The sequence below is a fragment of the Alternaria dauci genome, chromosome 5, assembly GCF_042100115.1.
Source record: "Alternaria dauci strain A2016 chromosome 5, whole genome shotgun sequence".
Taxonomy (NCBI): domain Eukaryota; kingdom Fungi; phylum Ascomycota; class Dothideomycetes; order Pleosporales; family Pleosporaceae; genus Alternaria; species Alternaria dauci.
This window is the reverse complement of record NC_091276.1, coordinates 1692910-1709102: the sequence shown is the minus strand read 5'-3', so window position 1 is coordinate 1709102 and position 16193 is coordinate 1692910. Positions and strand designations below refer to the sequence as shown.

The 16193-nt window shown below is 53.8% G+C and overlaps 6 protein-coding genes across 6 annotated transcripts; 2 read left to right on the top strand and 4 right to left on the bottom strand.

Moving 5' to 3' along the window:
• Nucleotides 1-587: 587 nt before the first annotated feature.
• On the bottom strand, nucleotides 588-2121 carry ACET3X_006050 (uncharacterized protein; the record flags this gene model as incomplete). The annotated part of the gene is made up of 2 exons (XM_069452219.1): nucleotides 588-1086; nucleotides 1145-2121. The coding sequence occupies 2 exons, from the start codon at nucleotides 2119-2121 to the stop codon at nucleotides 588-590; spliced, it is 1476 nt and encodes a 491-aa protein (XP_069306410.1).
• A 414-nt stretch (nucleotides 2122-2535) lies between these two features.
• ACET3X_006049 (uncharacterized protein) lies at nucleotides 2536-4149 on the bottom strand. The gene is made up of 5 exons (XM_069452218.1): nucleotides 3928-4149; nucleotides 3626-3749; nucleotides 3523-3570; nucleotides 3241-3468; nucleotides 2536-3186 (listed from the first exon to the last, which is right to left on the bottom strand). The coding sequence occupies exons 1-5, from the start codon at nucleotides 3936-3938 to the stop codon at nucleotides 2992-2994; spliced, it is 606 nt and encodes a 201-aa protein (XP_069306409.1). The 5' UTR covers nucleotides 3939-4149; the 3' UTR covers nucleotides 2536-2991.
• Nucleotides 4150-4578: 429 nt separating this feature from the next.
• Nucleotides 4579-5686, bottom strand: ACET3X_006048 (uncharacterized protein; the record flags this gene model as incomplete). Its single annotated transcript, XM_069452217.1, has 5 exons — nucleotides 4579-4914; nucleotides 4964-5242; nucleotides 5276-5389; nucleotides 5445-5524; nucleotides 5572-5686. The coding sequence occupies 5 exons, from the start codon at nucleotides 5684-5686 to the stop codon at nucleotides 4579-4581; spliced, it is 924 nt and encodes a 307-aa protein (XP_069306408.1).
• A 1692-nt stretch (nucleotides 5687-7378) lies between these two features.
• ACET3X_006047 (uncharacterized protein) lies at nucleotides 7379-9951 on the bottom strand (the record flags this gene model as incomplete). The annotated part of the gene is made up of 2 exons (XM_069452216.1): nucleotides 7379-9844; nucleotides 9901-9951. 2 exons carry the CDS (start codon nucleotides 9949-9951, stop codon nucleotides 7379-7381), a joined length of 2517 nt encoding a protein of 838 aa, XP_069306407.1.
• A 444-nt stretch (nucleotides 9952-10395) lies between these two features.
• ACET3X_006046 (uncharacterized protein) lies at nucleotides 10396-11854 on the top strand (the record flags this gene model as incomplete). Its single annotated transcript, XM_069452214.1, has 2 exons — nucleotides 10396-11602; nucleotides 11784-11854. The coding sequence occupies 2 exons, from the start codon at nucleotides 10396-10398 to the stop codon at nucleotides 11852-11854; spliced, it is 1278 nt and encodes a 425-aa protein (XP_069306406.1).
• Nucleotides 11855-13725: 1871 nt separating this feature from the next.
• Nucleotides 13726-15992, top strand: ACET3X_006045 (uncharacterized protein; the record flags this gene model as incomplete). Its single annotated transcript, XM_069452213.1, has 4 exons — nucleotides 13726-13997; nucleotides 14045-14208; nucleotides 14261-14637; nucleotides 14685-15992. 4 exons carry the CDS (start codon nucleotides 13726-13728, stop codon nucleotides 15990-15992), a joined length of 2121 nt encoding a protein of 706 aa, XP_069306405.1.
• Nucleotides 15993-16193: the final 201 nt, after the last annotated feature.

Below are 16193 nucleotides of genomic sequence, written 5' to 3'. Positions count from 1 at the left end.
GGGTCCGAGTATCGTTAGGGTAAGCGTAGTTGTAGCGGCGAACCATGCACGCCAGGGTCTGGGTCGCGTGCAGACAAGTGGAGCTTTCATCTCCTGCGGCCGTGCTCGAATATGATTGGGCATAGAGATATGCGACCTTCTTGGTGCAGTTAGCCAACTCGAAATCAACGCTGAAAGGCCCGGGTAATTCATCCCTCATTTGATCTCGTGCGCCCTCTTGCATGCACAGAGGTCTGTCCTCGGCTAGGTCGCCAGTGTCGACGATCGGAGAGTTGGCCGACGAGCTTACCATTGGGCTGGTCGCATCGTGCAGACGACGTGCATGTCTAGACGAAGACTAGAACTACCATGTCAGAGATCGGCAATAGAAAACGGTATGTAGATTGAATGCTAATAGCTGTGATGTGTTTGTATTGACTTGACTTCGCAGGTGTATGGGAGGCTTCCATCAGTACTTAGCGGTGTAGCCTCAACAACGGCCACGCTAAACATGGTAGTTATCATGAATCGTACCAAATTCTCGCTTGTGCTAATGTCGTTCTACTCGATCTTTATGAGAACGCTCGGTCAACTTCCATCCAAGTAAATCAAGCCCTCCTCTGTACGTCCACTGGCTCTTCAACATTGTCATGCTCTTCAACGCCTCTGACTACTTCGGGTATAGATTCATCCTTCCGCGGCTGTACCCTTCCGCCAAAGAATGCAAGTAGCAGCAAATCGTACGTCGCTTTCAAGCTACCCGCTGCAACAAACGCGACCCAGAAATGGTCGTTCCCAGCAAGTACACCAGTAACACTCGGACCACTGCTCTGAGAAAGCGTCTTGAGTATATTCACCACGCCCATAACAGCTGTGCGCTCTCCCGGTAAGACGACAATTGAGAGGAAGGCTGATCGTGGCGCTTGGTCCATAGAGTTGAGCACTGAGCGGCCAACAAGGAGACATATAGTCAGAGCAAGACCTGAGGGAACCGGGAGTAGCGCAAGGAAGATGGAGGAGGGTAAGTGGGTAAAGACCATGGCTTGAATCAAGCCGAGACGTTTTGCTAGACTTGAAGCGAAAATGTTGCCAAGTGTCGATACAAACCTGTAGGTCGATTAGTTCATGGTTCGAAATTCGTGACTTGCTTGCGGACATCACTTACCACGTTGCAGACATGATGCCGCCTAACTTGCCCTTTGGCAGATCAAATTTGCGCTCCATATAGTAGTTGATAAGACTGAATGGAACCATTCCAGAGCCTAGGGAATCCAGGAAAAACAAGCTGCACAGCTTGATGAGGGTGATGCGGCTTGACTTTGAAATATTACTAAGGGAATGCCAGAACTTCTTAGACTTTTTGGGTGATGGTTCCCGCGCTGCAGTGTTCGGATCATCGGTGTCGTGACCGTTCAGTAATGGTTCGGTCTCGGGCGATGCAGCAGATTTGTTGCGTTCGTCGTTCCAGTCGCTATGTTCGCACCTCTGGCTCAAAAAGAGTGTCATCAAAGCCTTGATGCAGCCAACACCCGTGTAGATCCAGAAGATCGCACGATACGCATCCAGATCCGTCCAACCCTCGATGGCCTGCAAGTTGTCGACAGCCACACCGCCAACGGCCAAACCCGTCGACGTCCCCAGTACGGCCAAGACGACATACCAAGTGTATACATCTGATCTCTTGTCCTCCATCACTAGATGCGCCAATGTCGACTCTTCGACCGCTCTGAACGGTCCAATCTCGTTTCCGCTCGGACTGATAACACCGATGATAGCTGCAAGAAGCAGGGCGACGTAGTTACTCGTCGTGGCGAACACGGCGCCGGATATTGCCATAGACACCGCCCCGAGCAGCAAAGTGCGACGTCGTCCAAGCGTGTCGGCGATGAGGGTAAGCAGAAGACTGACAACTACATCTCCCAGCAATGTCAGTGACATGAAAAGTCCGATCTGTTCGTCCGAGAAGCCTTGTTCTTGGAAGAAGAGGGCTAGGATGAGCGCGACACTGCCATATGCGAAAAGACGGATGTAACGCGCCAGGATAATGATATAGACATCTTTTCCGGCCTGTTTCATAGTCGCGAGGCCCAGTTCGCGACCGAGCCACTGTGCCGCTCGAACAGGCGCATCTTGTATAGGCATAATCCAGAGTCAAGGGTCAGGTGTGGTCGTCTCGAATGCGCCATTCACGTGAATGTGTTCGGCAAAGCGAAGGGATGGCGACTCTTGGAGGTACTGAGGTTGATGCACCAGGGTCCTAAGGCATTAGAAAGGTTGGAAAAACTCTAGAACACAAGAGTTAGAAAGAAGCTTTGGTTGAGAATTGCTTTTGCGGGCTCATCCAGGACCCGAGTATTTAGTGTTGCCTGGAGGGGAGCCTAGTCGAGGTGCCCCATACGTCAGCGCCTGCATTTTGCCGGATGTGGGAAGGAGCAAATGATATGCGGCATGTCGTACACGCCGAAAAGGGCGCTTCAAGGGCTGATTTGAGTTGTCAAAATGGTCGCTTAACACTCGAGTTGGGCAATTGGTAATAAGTGTTGGGGTCATAATAAGCTGCTGTCTGTTTGCATCTGCCGTTGATCTTCTTTATGAGAATACTGGTGTCTTCACATGTCTGGAGCGTAAACTTCAACTTGTCGCACAAGCACCAGGAGCTATGAGATAAAATCTGATTGCCCATATTAAAGAACACCTGAACACACCAAGGAAAGAGACCTAGCGGCCACCACAAATTGTAATGCAGACACCAGCACATCCCAGAAATCCAAAACGAGAGCCCTCATTCTATCCGCTCGAGTGTCGTCATGCTAGTACACAGGTTCGGAGTGGAAACGTGGAAACGGTGACGAATGGGAGAGACATGGCGGTCATGTAGTCAGTGAGCGTTATGGTAGTACCGCACCAATCCTCGCATCGCATAAACACGGCAGTTTATTTCATCCACGTAGTATGCCGAGCGTCCGTAAACACTGATACGTTTCTCCGACACATAACGACTCTTCCTCTTCTCTAGCAGCAGCCTCCGCCAGATCCGTTTTGCACACCTTGGCCCTGGCCGATGGGGACTGTGGGCTTGGTGTTGGCGGTCGTGGTGCCCATGCGCTCCTTGATCTGGCGGGCCATGGTAAGGAAAGCTTGCTCGACGTTGGTAGCGCTCTTGGCCGAGGTCTCGAGGAATGGGATGCCGAGACTGTCTGCGAACTCCTGGTGATGTTGTTAGATGCCGAGGGTGCGCGGCGAGTGACGGCATGAGCGTACCTTTGCTACAGTGTACTCGACGACCTTCTTGTCCGCCATATCGGACTTGTTGCCCACTAACAGCTTGTTGACGCCCTCGGTTGCGTATCGGTCAATCTCCTGCAGCCACTGCTTCACGTTGTTGAATGAGTCCATGTCGGTGACATCGTAGACGACGCAGATGCCGTGGGCGCCGCGGTAGTACGAGGATGTGATGGTTCGGAAACGCTCTTGGCCGGCAGTATCCCACTGTCATGGCTGTTAGCACGCGCTCCCGGACACTGCAAGCCCGAGCATACGCACAATCTGTAGCTTCACCGTCTTGCCATCGAGCTCGATGGTTCGGATTTTCTGGTCCTTGTTAGTCTACCGCCCGTCTAGGCTGCAAGTGCGCGGGTGGACGCACAAAGTCGACGCCGATGGTCGAGATGTAGCTCTCGGTGTATGTGTCGTCTGCGAAACGGAGCAGCAGGCAGGACTTTCCGACACCAGAGTCACCGATGAGGAGAAGCTTGAAGAGGTAGTCGTATCTGTTGCAGGGCGCACCGTCAGCGGGAGCCATCCACGGCGGGGACGACAGCAGCAGCACTGCTGCCGGTGTAAAAAGCACTCTGCAGACATCCGAGTTAGCATGGTCCCAGTCCCAGATTCGGCGTTGCCCGTTTCCCAGCCTGTGGCGGTGGGCGTCGCGCGGAGGTTACGTACCACTCAGGGTTCATGATGGCGGTGTTGCGGGGTGGAGAGGAAGGCAGAGGCTATGGATGTAAGTCGGGAGGGGTTTATCAAAGGCAGCAGTCGTGGGGGTATCGCGGGTCGTCGAGGCGGACGGTGTCAAGTAGAGGTGGACGAGGTGCAATGCGCGGATACCAGATGTGAATTAGCTTGGCATCCAGCCCAAATCCGTGGTCACAAGTTGCCGTAGCTCGTCGCCCCATGGGAACATCACATTCACACCCGCTGGTCTGCCGCCTAACTTTCTCCAGTGAGATGTCGGCTGCCCTCTCTGACGCATAACGCCTAGTCTGACCCGTTTCATTCCACGGCTCCGAGACAGTGGCAGGCCATACATCATAATCCAACACATGCCATCAGTGCACGCACGTGACAGCCGCCAGGGTCCACGCAAGTCATTCACCCAGCCGTGGCACACGCATCATCACTTTCAGTCCACGAACGTGCCCTTTTTCAGCCTAGTCTTTTTTTTTTCATAGAATGGAGAATGTGTCGTTCGATCGCAGGAGTATGCGCTTCTATGTACGTCGTTGCCTTTGACGTAGCCCGACCTGCTACCTCCATAGCACCAGTAAACCCAGGCCTCCCATATATTACAGACATCAGGATAAGTTCATCGCAAACACATTACATTATCTTGCCAAAAGCAGGGATCAGCGTTTGGGCCAACCAGAAGGAAAACACGAGCTTGGGTCCCGTCATGAGCAGCTTGGGTGTCAGTCCCTTGAAGAAGGAAGTGAATCCCTCGTGCTTCATCATGTTGGACACGATCCGGAAGCCGCTCTCAGGGTTCTCAAAGTTCCTGTTCTGGATACGGGTCTTGATGACATCGAGAGGAGCAGAGACGACGAGCGACGCGCTCGCTCCGGCAATGGAGGCAACAAAGTTCTGCGACCATGATGCCGAGTTGTAATCGCTGAGCTTGTAGAGGTATTCCTTGGCAACGGCGGAACCACCGAAGAGCTGTGTTTACGTTAGTACATGCTTGCTTGCGGAGAGTGCTGGAACATACCGCAAACGAGCCTGGCGCGTTACGTGCTGCGGTCCATCCCCAACCACGGTATAGCCCAAATCCTTCGTCTGAGACAATCTTGAACAGACCACGGCCGCGGAAAGCCTCGGGGTTTGTTTGTCGCTTGATCTTGAGTACGTCCAACGGCAGCAGGACAATCTCACCAATACCGATGATGGAACCTGCAGTCGCGTGCATGATGGCCTTGCCGTTGCCCTTGCCGAATGCGCGGTCGAAGCTGTCGCCGTGGTTGTGCGCGAGGTAGTCCCGTACAAAGGGCTGTCCGCCGAACTTGTATACTCGCTGGAGCACCTTGTATGCGGCAGCGTAGCCGAGACCGGGGAAGAGAGAGAGGAAACGACCCGTGACCGAGGCGCTGGCCGCGTCACGGAAGACGACCTTGTTGAGATGCGCTGCGTTTTCAATCTGCAGTTGCTCGAGTCAGACGCGATTGTGGGGTAGTGTCGTGGACATGTCGCACCTTTCCAATGTTGCTCATCAACCTCTTCGCTGTCGTGTCGACGGGGTGGAAGACCATGAGCTCTGCAATACCCGCACATCCTGTTCATGTCAGACATGTGAAATTGCCGCAAGAACGGTACATGTACCTGCACCCAATACCCTAGCTGTGTTGGACTCCCTCTTGTACACCTTTGCGGACGAGTTGGTGCCAGCAGCGGCCTGCGCGACCTTTGCTACGGCTTCGGAAGGTGATGGCGTCATGATCGAAGATTTCAAGCAACGAGGGAAATTGAGGATTGACAGGTGTTAGAGGGAGCAACAGCGCAAGGCAATTGCGGTACCGAGCAGTGAAAGACGGGAGCTAGAGATAAGATGCTCGACGATACCCGCTCCAAAAAAAAAGTCGTCGGGGAAGCGAGTTCAACGTCCGGTGTCGCCCCGCCAAGTCGCGCTACTCTGCACCCCTCGAGACTCCTCCATCGCGTCATTAGACAAAACACGAGCATTGTCAGCGCTGAAAGAAGTTGTGTCGCATTGAACGCCTTACCAGAACTTGTTCTTTTTCCAAGTCGCATTGCATACTCTGCGTAGACACATATACCATCTTTTTACCCTACTAGCCCACAAAGTAATACACTACGAATATCTCGACGGTAGGTTATGACCGGTATCATGTGTACTTGGTGGTCAATATTCACCTGCTTGAGTAACCAGTTACATGCACAGGACTGAAACGGTCCGACCACAGGTATCTTGGAACTCGAAGTTGCCATGAGGCTGTGCAACAACCACAAGGCTTAAAGACACCAGGCGCCCAGCCAGCAGGTCCTGGAAGTCTTCTCCGTATCCAGCATCACAACGGAACACTCCCGCCCCAGGGAATTTCCCAAAACCTCGCTGAAATGTTCGATAAACTCCGCGGCAAGTCGCCATCCGGTCATTCCAAAGGAGAATCAATTGACGACACCCCCAATGATTCCTCTGCACCCCCACCACCTGCCTACACAACTGCCTCCTCTTCTCTATATACACCATCAGCACCCGTGCAAACACGTTTCGCCTCTTTATCTCTCCACAAGGAAGACCGTCTTCGGTTCCTGCGCTTTCCCGAACCCGTCATCTCCAGCTGTCGCGCAACCGTGCTAAGAACTTGGCCTCAAGGTATCGACCAAGAGCGCCGATATGCAAACAGTCAAGAAATGAAACTTGAAGGCTACCCCTGGCGTGGACATGGCAAAGAGGGGGTGCACGCACGGCGTCTGATGAACGGTCTATTAGCGACTCTACACGCCTCAGGATGGCTCTTGACGCTCAACACCGATATAAGCAAGAATGCCGTGGACAAAGATACCTTGCTGTTCCGGTACCAGAGCCCACCCCCAGCGCCACACGAATGGTGTATTGTCTCGTTCAGTCGACAAGACCGGCTGCGCTTTATAGACGCACCTGCTTCGTTGTATAGCTCCCTCCCCTCTCGTATAGGAGCCAACTGGATCTCGGCATCCGAACAGCATTCGCCTGGCATCTGGGAGTACAAACTCAGAGGCTACCCATGGCAGGCTAGTGGAGAAGAAACAATGAGGGTGAGAGAATTACTGATAGCACTGGTAGAGATGTTGGAGGAGGAAGGATGGAGTGTGTATGCTAGTATCGATCAGAAGAGCAGTGGAGCGCAGGGCGTGAGCGAAACGGATACTTGGCATTGCTGCAGAGCGAAGGGGTGGGAGAAGGGTATGCCTGTCTATCTTCGGTAGCGTGGCAGAGAGCGAGGCAGAAGTAGCAGTATGCGGAAGATTCCTTGGGTTGGTTTGCGAAGTTTCAATGCAGAACCACGTGCTTTTTAAGCAATGTATTGCTTGCTTGAAATAGTCTAAATACCCAAACGCCGCTTATGCATATCATCAAGTGGGTATACACGAATGTTACAAGCTAATTTTCCAGCTCCCACCACACTCAAGAGGGAGGGCTGCCAATCTCCTTCTTTACCCAGTTCTCCAATCCACCAAGAGCAATGATCTCCTGCACATTGGGAGGCAGCTCGCCGACCTTGACGCTCCACTTGGCGCCATCGGGTCCTTCTTGTACAGAGACAGTACTCCTGCGAACATCCCACTCAAGGGTCCAACCAGTGCGGCGGGTCAACTGCTTGGCTTGGCTAGGCTGAGCAGCAGCGGCCGGGGGTGGTGAATCAAGCGATTCAGCGTTGTTTGAAGGCTCCTTGATAGCTTGCTGCGACGACGAAGCGTCCTTGGAAGAGAAGACCTCGCGGAGACGGTTGGCCAACTTGGGGACCTCAACACCCATCAAAGCGTTGTTGATGCTGTTACGGCTGAAGATGTTACCAAAGCTACCAGAGACGACGAGCGGAATACCCTTTGCCAGGATGGCAGTTGCAGCCTGCTCACGACTGCTACCGCAGCCAAAGTTGAAACCTGACACGAGAACGTCACCGGCTTTGGCAATCTGACCAAAGTTGGGATCGTAGTTCTCCATGCACACTTCTGCCATCTTCTCGCGGGTTACGTCGTCTTGGTATGTGTATTTACCAGGGTAGATACCATCAGTGTTGATGTTGTCGGCATCGCAGAAGACAATCTCGCCCCTGATCTTCTCGGGGAAACCAGGGAGGATCTCAGTCAAAGTTTCAGCTTCTGAACCTGGTGCTGCGGGCGGATCCACGGATTGTGTCTCGGGCTCGGCGTTGCCAAAGGTGTCGATAGCAGCCTCGGCATCCTTGATGGCCTTTTCAAGCATATCCTCGATAGTCATCATACGTTCTTCCTCGGGAACACCATCGCCCTCTCCTCGCCGAACGCCCGCGTAGCCTTCAGGAGCCTCGTACCATCCGGGACCTGAGATCTTGCCCGACAAAGCACTTGCTGCAACTACTTCAGGGCTGGCAAGATAGGCTTTGGCGTCAGGCGATCCCATGCGGCCCTTGAAGTTACGGTTACTTGCGCTAATACCGACCTCACCAGGCTCAAGGAGACCTGTACCGAGTCCAATGCAAGGACCACAGCCAGAAGGCAGTGGCTGCGCGCCAGCTTCCAGAAGCGCCTGCCAGTCACCAGCTTCTTCCGCAGCCTTTTGTTCAGGAATTGACGCAGCGGCGATGTAGAAGTTGACATTGTCGGGGATCTTGGGGATCTTGCCGCCATTCAGAACAGCAGCATCCTTGAAGACGTTGGCGGCGGCAGCGAGATCGGAAGCGCGGGAGTTTGTGCAGGATACGAGGTATGCCTTGTTGATGGGTATGTTTTGGCTCTGTAGTTCAAGCAGAGGAGTGGCAACCTTGACCGAGTTTGGACCGGAGACATATGGCGACAGAGTGGAAAGGTCAAGGAAGAGCTCTTTGGCGTAGACGGCGCCCTTGTCCGCAGCCAACGCGGGCTTGAAGATGTGACCCATCTTTTCTCCCACGATACCAGTAGCAGTGAAGAGTTTGTCAATTCGTTCGTGAACAAACTGTTGCTGGTGGTGATCCTTGGCCTGTCCCTCTCCCATGGCGGCTAGAGTCGCCCTTGCGCGAAGCCAGCCGTGGAGGGTGGAGTCGATAGGGAAGAGTCCGGTAAGGGCACCCCACTCAGTCGTCATGTTCGCGATGGTGAGGCGGTCATCGATGGGTATGCTGCCAAGGGTCTCATCGGTTCCGGTGAACTCGATGGCGTGGTTGAGCACCTCGTCCTTGTTGAAGAGACCTGCCAGAGCAACAATGACGTCCTTGCCAGTCACGCCCTGGGGCATCTTGCCATTCAGGGTGACCTTTGCGACAGGTGGGATCTGCCACCAGGTCTTGCCCGTTGCCCAGATGCTTGCAGCGTCTGTTCGCACGACAGGTGTGCCCAGACATCCAATGCCGCCGTACATGTTGGAATGGCTGTCGGAAGCGACGGCGAGTGTTCCTGGCCATGCATAGCCCTCCTCTACCATGATCTGGTGGCCGATGCCCCGTCCGGCAGGGTAGAAGACGACGTCCTGCTTCTGGGCAAACTGCTCGATTTGGCTGTACTTTTTCAGGTTCTTCTCCGTCTTGTTCTGCACATCGTGGTCGAGCGTCATGACAATCTGCTTGGGGTCGTTGATCTTGGTGGCTCCAATGCCCATGAACTTGAGAGCGACGGGCCATGAGTTGTCGTGTGTCATGCACTTGTGTGGCTGCAATGTGACATAGTCGCCCGACCTGAGCACTTTGCCCGGCGCAACGCCGACGGCATGTCGCTGCACAATCTTCTCGGTGAGCGTCTGCGGTGTCTTGGGCGTCTCGTTGAGCGAAGAGAGGAAGCTCGCGGCGGGGCTCTCTTTCATCGAGGGAAAGACATCCTGGGCCTCGCGACGGCTGGCGGTCGTAGCAAACGTGCGTGGCGCGAGACATGGTCGAGGCGAAAACGAGGCGGCACGAAGAGCCAGACCTGCTCGGGGCTGCATTGGGAAACATTAGATGGGACGCCGCACGAGACAATGTGTTTGCGACATACTGCTAGTTGCCTGCGACCCAGGAGCCGGGCGGCCCGTAGCGACATTGCCATTGCTGGTACTCGGCGATGGCAGCAATGTGGTGGATGCAACTGCTGTGAATGCGCCCGCCCTGCTGTTTCCCCAGACAAAAATTCCCCACCGAACTTCGGCGCCAGTCATCCATTCCCTCACGCTGCCATTGGACACAGCCCGACGCGCTCAATGGCTTCGCATAATGCCCTCAACGCCCACGCGGGGAGCATGTAGCCTTCACCATAGCGGACGGTGCCCGCGTGCTCTGCACATGTGGCCCACCATGTCCATGTTGCGTGCGCGCCCGAAGTCGGAAGCAGCAGGCGGTGGTGAGGAAGCCAGTAGTCGTAGAGTCATTCTGCGTATGACGCGACGTGAGAAGACTTCTGTACAAACCGCCCCTCTTCGCGCATTTTCTCTCATGCCACTTCGGTCTTGCTCTGCACACAACACTACTACTCGCCTCTGAACCCGTCGTCGCCATGGTCAACCGCTCTGACGTCAACTACTTTGGCGCTGGCCCTGCACCCTTGCCCACCGAGGTCCTCGAAAAGGCCTCGCAGGTGCTCCTCAACTACAAAGACAAGGGCATCGGTCTTTGCGAAATCTCCCACCGCTCGCCAGAAGCCAATGAGATTCTTGCAGACACCAAGAAGGCACTTGCCGACTTGCTCGAAATCCCCGACGACTACGAGATCCTCTTCCTCCAAAGCGGTGGTAGCGGCGAGTTCAGTGCCACAGTATATAACCTCGTCTCAATATGGGTAGAGAAGAAGCGCGCAAACATCGCGGAAGAGGTGGGCGATAACAAGGATGAGCTGATCAAGAGGCTGCGCAAGGTCGTCGATGAGGAGCTCAAGCTCGACTACCTCGTCACCGGCTCTTGGTCGCTCAAGGCTTCGCAAGAGGCGGCGCGTCTTGTAGGAGCCAAGCACGTCAACGTAGCTACCGACTCGCGCAAGGTCAATGACGGCAAATTTGGAAAAATCGCCCCGGAAGACCAGTGGAGCCTCACACCGCGTTCCAACGGCGGGCCTGCCTTTGTCTACTTCTGCGACAACGAGACCGTGGACGGAGTCGAGTTCCCGTCTTTTCCCCAGAGTCTCGAGGGCGACGACGCGCCATTGGTCTGTGCCGACATGTCGTCAAACTTCATCTCCCGGAAGGTCGACGTGCGCAAGTATGCCATCATCTTCGGTGGCGCCCAAAAGAACATTGGCAATACCGGCATCGCGATTGTCATCATGCGGAAGTCGCTTCTCCCGCCACACTCCACTCCAGCTTCGCCCGACCTCATGAGAGAGCTCAACTTGTCTGTTGGCCCCATTGTGCTCGACTATCCCACCATCGCGAAGAACAACTCACTCTACAACACACTGCCCATCTTCGACGTCTGGGTGGCTGGCCAGGTCATGTCTGGACTAGTCAACTCCTACGGCACCAAGCGTATCGGTGGTCAGGAAGAAGTCTCCAACGAAAAGGCCCGGCTCATCTATGAGACGCTTGAGAAGTACTCCAATGTCTACCACGTCGTGCCCGACAAGACTGTGCGCAGCAGAATGAACATTTGCTTCCGTGTCTCTGGTGGAGACGCAGACAAGGAGAAGGCTTTCCTTGCGGGTGCAGAGAAGAAAGGTCTGCTAGGCTTGAAGGGACACCGCAGCGTGGGTGGCATCCGTGCCAGTAATTGTAAGTGCCTCTATACATTCCGTGTTATCGATGGTGCTTTGAGTCATGCTTCGAGTCGTGACTTTACAGGGTACATTGGATTACGTGGCTTGCAAGTCAACGTGGTCTAACGTGCTCAATCCAAGGTTCTGCCCGAGGCAAAGCTACCCAACAACCCAGGCTAACTTCTTTTGTGCTGTAGACAATGCTGTCTCGCTAGACGGTACCAAGCTGCTTGTTGCGTACCTTGAAGAATATGCAAAGTCCGCTTAAGTAAAGCTTTGCACAATAGCATGAACGAGTCTACGGACCTGCCCTACAAGGCGACGTGTGACCAAAAAAAATAGTAATACCCCCTTCGTCATATTGGTGTCGTTCAACAGGACACTCATAATCAACGTAGCCAACTTTTAGTTTACACAATCTGGCCTTCCTGGTGATGATCCTGTCCAGGACAACGGACTAGCATGCTCGCATCTGCCCAGTTCTTCATTTGCATTATCGGAGAATTCTCTGAGGCATACCCCTGTGTCTCGTGCTGTGTGGCTGGGGCAGTGTAAAAGACCGGTGGCTTGGACTTCTCGAAAAATCTCCTCGTTCCATACGAGCATCATTATGCCTTGACGAACTTCGTGCGCTACCTGTTATAGGAAAATTTGCAAGTCCTTCATTACTCAGTCTTGGTTTGGGTAGCTTGTTACATCAGGCACAAGAGCAGGACGGTAGTGACGAGACCATCAGGGTAAGCAGTACAACGCGAGCGTGATTGTACCACTATGTAGCCGCTGGAGTCTGAAGCACAGCGGCTGCGTGGCAGCCTGTGACAATGCACACGCTGATCTTCGTGAGGTGGTGCGTATTTGGCGAAGTACTATCGTCTCGAACGCGATGCTTTTCTGAGCTACGATTGTCCCGACCGCTTGACGGATTCTGTAGTTACAAAGTCTGTTCGGTGGAGAACCAAGCAGCGCCAAGCTGCTGTTCAACATGGTACCCCATCCGAGCATCTCAGTCGGCTCCTTCCGTCTTGCACCCCATGGACGCTCTCGCATCCTTCAATCTTACACTCATGTCTTCGAATCGTTCCTACTGGTCAACTATGCAAGACTGTCCCATCTCCAACACTCGACATAGCATTGGCTCGTGGCTTTACCCGTCACCCTCCGTTCTCTATAACATATTGCTTATACCTTGCCGCTAGCCAAATCCACTGCGGACCGTGTCATGAACTTGCGAGGCCCTCCCCGCGACGGTCGAGCCGACAGGGGTTCTGGAGTCCGCAGTGTCTCGGACAGGGTTGAAGCGAGGATCTGCGGCACAGTCTAAACCCAGCTCGCATCAGAACTCTAGTCCGACCACATCCACCTCACCACCACCACCGACTTTGTGCCATTCTCTACATCGGCGCTTCCGCGCTCGAAATAGCTTCCCAGGAATCCAAGTATAGTGCTCAGCGTCAGAAGAAATTGTGCGCCTCAGAATCAACTTGAAGAATACTGTCGCGCTGTAACGAGAGCGAAAGAGGTGTTCAGTGGAGTTTGACGCACACGTCCACTGGACAACGTCAAGCAATGACGTCTTACTGGACCCAGAATTTGTTCAACCCGGTCAATAATCTAGCAGGGCCAGAGCGAGAGGTATTCCAAGGCGGCTGACTAGTCTTGGGCGCAACGGTACCAACACGGGTTTCGCTGCTTCCGCTGCCCAGGTTACGCAGTAGCGGCTCGCATGAGATTGAAACCCACTCCCACCCATTGCGGGATGATACGACCTGTAATATGAACCGAATGGATCTCTGCCAATGCGGGTCCCTTCAGCCAATGACCGGATAGACGCCTGAGGACCGCTGTTCCGAAACCGTGCGTTGCTGCTACCGCCCAGTGGTTTTGTCATATACCGTTTGGAGTCTCGTACCCATCTCCTGTCTCTTACGTCTAATGCTCACGCTCTTTCCCCTTCTTTCGTTGCTCTGCTGGCAGGCTTAGCCATTTCCTTCTTTGACGCTGAGCTGGTTACTCTTTCGTTTACGACGTCAGTCACACGGTCTCCATGAATACCTAGTCGATTTCCTTTCTTCAGCCGCTGCTGGTTACCAGCGAGACAATATTATTCCTTCTACACCTGTTGTAACCGAAGCCGGCGAGATGGAATCATGGGCGGACCATTTCCCTCAGCTCGAGGCCCGATCGCACTTCAACTTGACTCTCAACACTTCGGCCGTCCGTCAAGTTCCTTGGACACAAACAAACACGACAAGGACCCTTATCGCAAGCCTACAGCTGCAGCAAGTACAAACGCTTCGGACGACACATCTTACCCTGGGAGCATTTAGCCTTGCTTTGACGTTATTGACGGTCCATCGCATTGTCTCAGACGCACGGCGTGCTGCAGCTCTCCAGGTCCTCCCCAGGAAGAAGTAAGTACAAGGTAGAAGAGGGTGGCAACATCACTAACAAACTATAGGAGGTTCAATGCTCTGCACAATGTTCATCCTGCTGAGACTTTCCCACTCGCATTGGCCTGCGGTGCCGTTTTACAACAAATCATCTTCGTATCAGTGCAGGGCACTACACTCCAAAGTGTGTTTTCTAGGAGTTGTCGCGGACTGGCAATGATCACTTTCCCTGGTACGCCTAGCGCAAAGTGCGATCTGCGGATGAAGCGACTGACGAGCGGCAGCTATATTTCTGATCGGGTACATCACCTTGGTTTTCGGCATCGAAGTCGTGGTCAGAGCCTACTCAAAAGACCGATTCGCTCCACGCGGCAAATGGAACACAATAATATGTATCGCTGTCATATCGTTCATGCTTCTGCTCACCTGGATGCCAACAGTCGCCTGGCCATCACCAAACACCTGCTTCGGCGGTCTCATCTGGTTTCCTATGCGATATGATCTCCTCATGTTGGTTTTTCTTTCGGTTCTTGTCTTTCTCTTGCTTTTGGCAGCTGCTCTGATCAGCATCCAATTAATGAGAACGCCGGAGCTCGATCACAATGAGCGTATCTCAGCTTCGCGCATGACCTATTTCTTGATTGTGGCCGCACTTATCTACGTGAGTATCTTTACTCCTTCCTTGGCTTCTCTAGTTGACCATCGTAGATTCTCGTCATCCCAGTCGAAGTACAGTCTCTTCGACGAGAATTTATGGAAGCACTGGCCGCTTCTCGGGTCGCAGAAATCTCGCTATTCTCCTCTGGGATAGTCATCACCTTCTTCCATGTCTTTCTTCGTACAAATGCGACACGGATGGTCATTCGTCCCATCGAAGAGCTCAAGGCTCCCGCGAAACAAAAACGACCAAAACTCCGATTCTTCGGCCCTAGTGACCTGGAAATGCAGATCAGCGGCCCAATGGCACTACAAACAACTCATCGGTTACACAGCCAACAAGGCCTGATCGATGTCGGGCCAGAGAAAAACCGTGGTGACTTTGACTCCGAGTACTTTGAACGACCAGAGCGAGCTTTGACACCGGCATCGACTAAACCTGGAAGCCCGATTGATCTCACAAAGTGGCCTCTACCACCTGCTCTGGACAATGACGCTACAACACATGAACGCAAGCAAAGCTACTCTCTTTTTCCCACACGTGCTGAAGAGGTACCTCGCCTTCCTCCTACTGTCTACGATCCCAAAACTACCTCGGACGATTCCTCGGTTTCTAAACTCGCCCTACGGCGCTTCACGCGACGAAGCTCGGTCACCAATGTCAGCGATGCTTTCGACTTCCTCAGCAAGCCAAAACTACCATTTGCAGAACGGCACCAACGCATGCAGAGTACCGATAGTAGCGCGACAGTTCAAATTGGTCTCCGCTTCTCAGTTGCGCCTGCAACACTTGCAGCAGCCAAATACACGCGAGCTGAACGAGATGTACCTCCGCTGAATCGAGGCCTCACTGATTCAAGTGAAGATTCATTAGGTCTCCCAATCCAGAAGCCTTCTACGACAAGCACATCACCATCGGAAGAGACGCCCAGCCCGAGCACATTTCCCCAACCGCCCCCGCGTGGTGACTCGCCAACTCAGCCCAGGGCAAACAGCCCGGGACGGACTCCAGCTTTCCCTCTCACACCGGCAGCTCAGTCCAGTGCCCACCTCCAAGCCCAACGCGAGAAGTTGCTACCTTCCCCGCCACCAAAATCGCCAAACCCTCCTCCACGCTTCGCAACCCCTACACAGCCTGTTATCCCCGCACCTGCCTGCATAAGCGGACTGCGGATGAACCCTGTGACACCCGTTGCATCAGTTGGTTCGCCCACTACAGCATCACAACCAGCAACGCCCGCGTCGGTTGCCAACCTCGCACGATCAAACAGTGGCCGTGCATCTCCGTCGCCCACAGCCTGCATTCCACTTGGTGCAGGCACAATGTCACGCAATCCGCGACCCAATGGCTGGATCTGAGGCATGCGAGTGCATTTGAGGGTCTCTTTTTCCTTTCTACCGCTAGACCGGGTTCGGCGACGAGCCGCTGTACGATAAACTGGGAAGATGCAGGTTCCTGGATTTTTTGTTTCTATGCTTTGATGACTTGGGTGGTTCGCGTCTGGGCAACATACCCACATAGGCGTTACAGTTTCGGTTTCACGTTTGCACAACTCCTGC

Bases quoted from the DNA above. Each gene is read 5' to 3' on its own strand.
- ACET3X_006049 (XM_069452218.1), bottom strand. The intron at 3,571-3,625 runs GTGCGTCCACCC...AACAAGGACCAG, and splicing joins CGACCATCGGCGTCGACTTT to AAAATCCGAACCATCGAGCT. The intron at 3,187-3,240 runs GTACGCTCATGC...CAACATCACCAG, and splicing joins TCGAGTACACTGTAGCAAAG to GAGTTCGCAGACAGTCTCGG.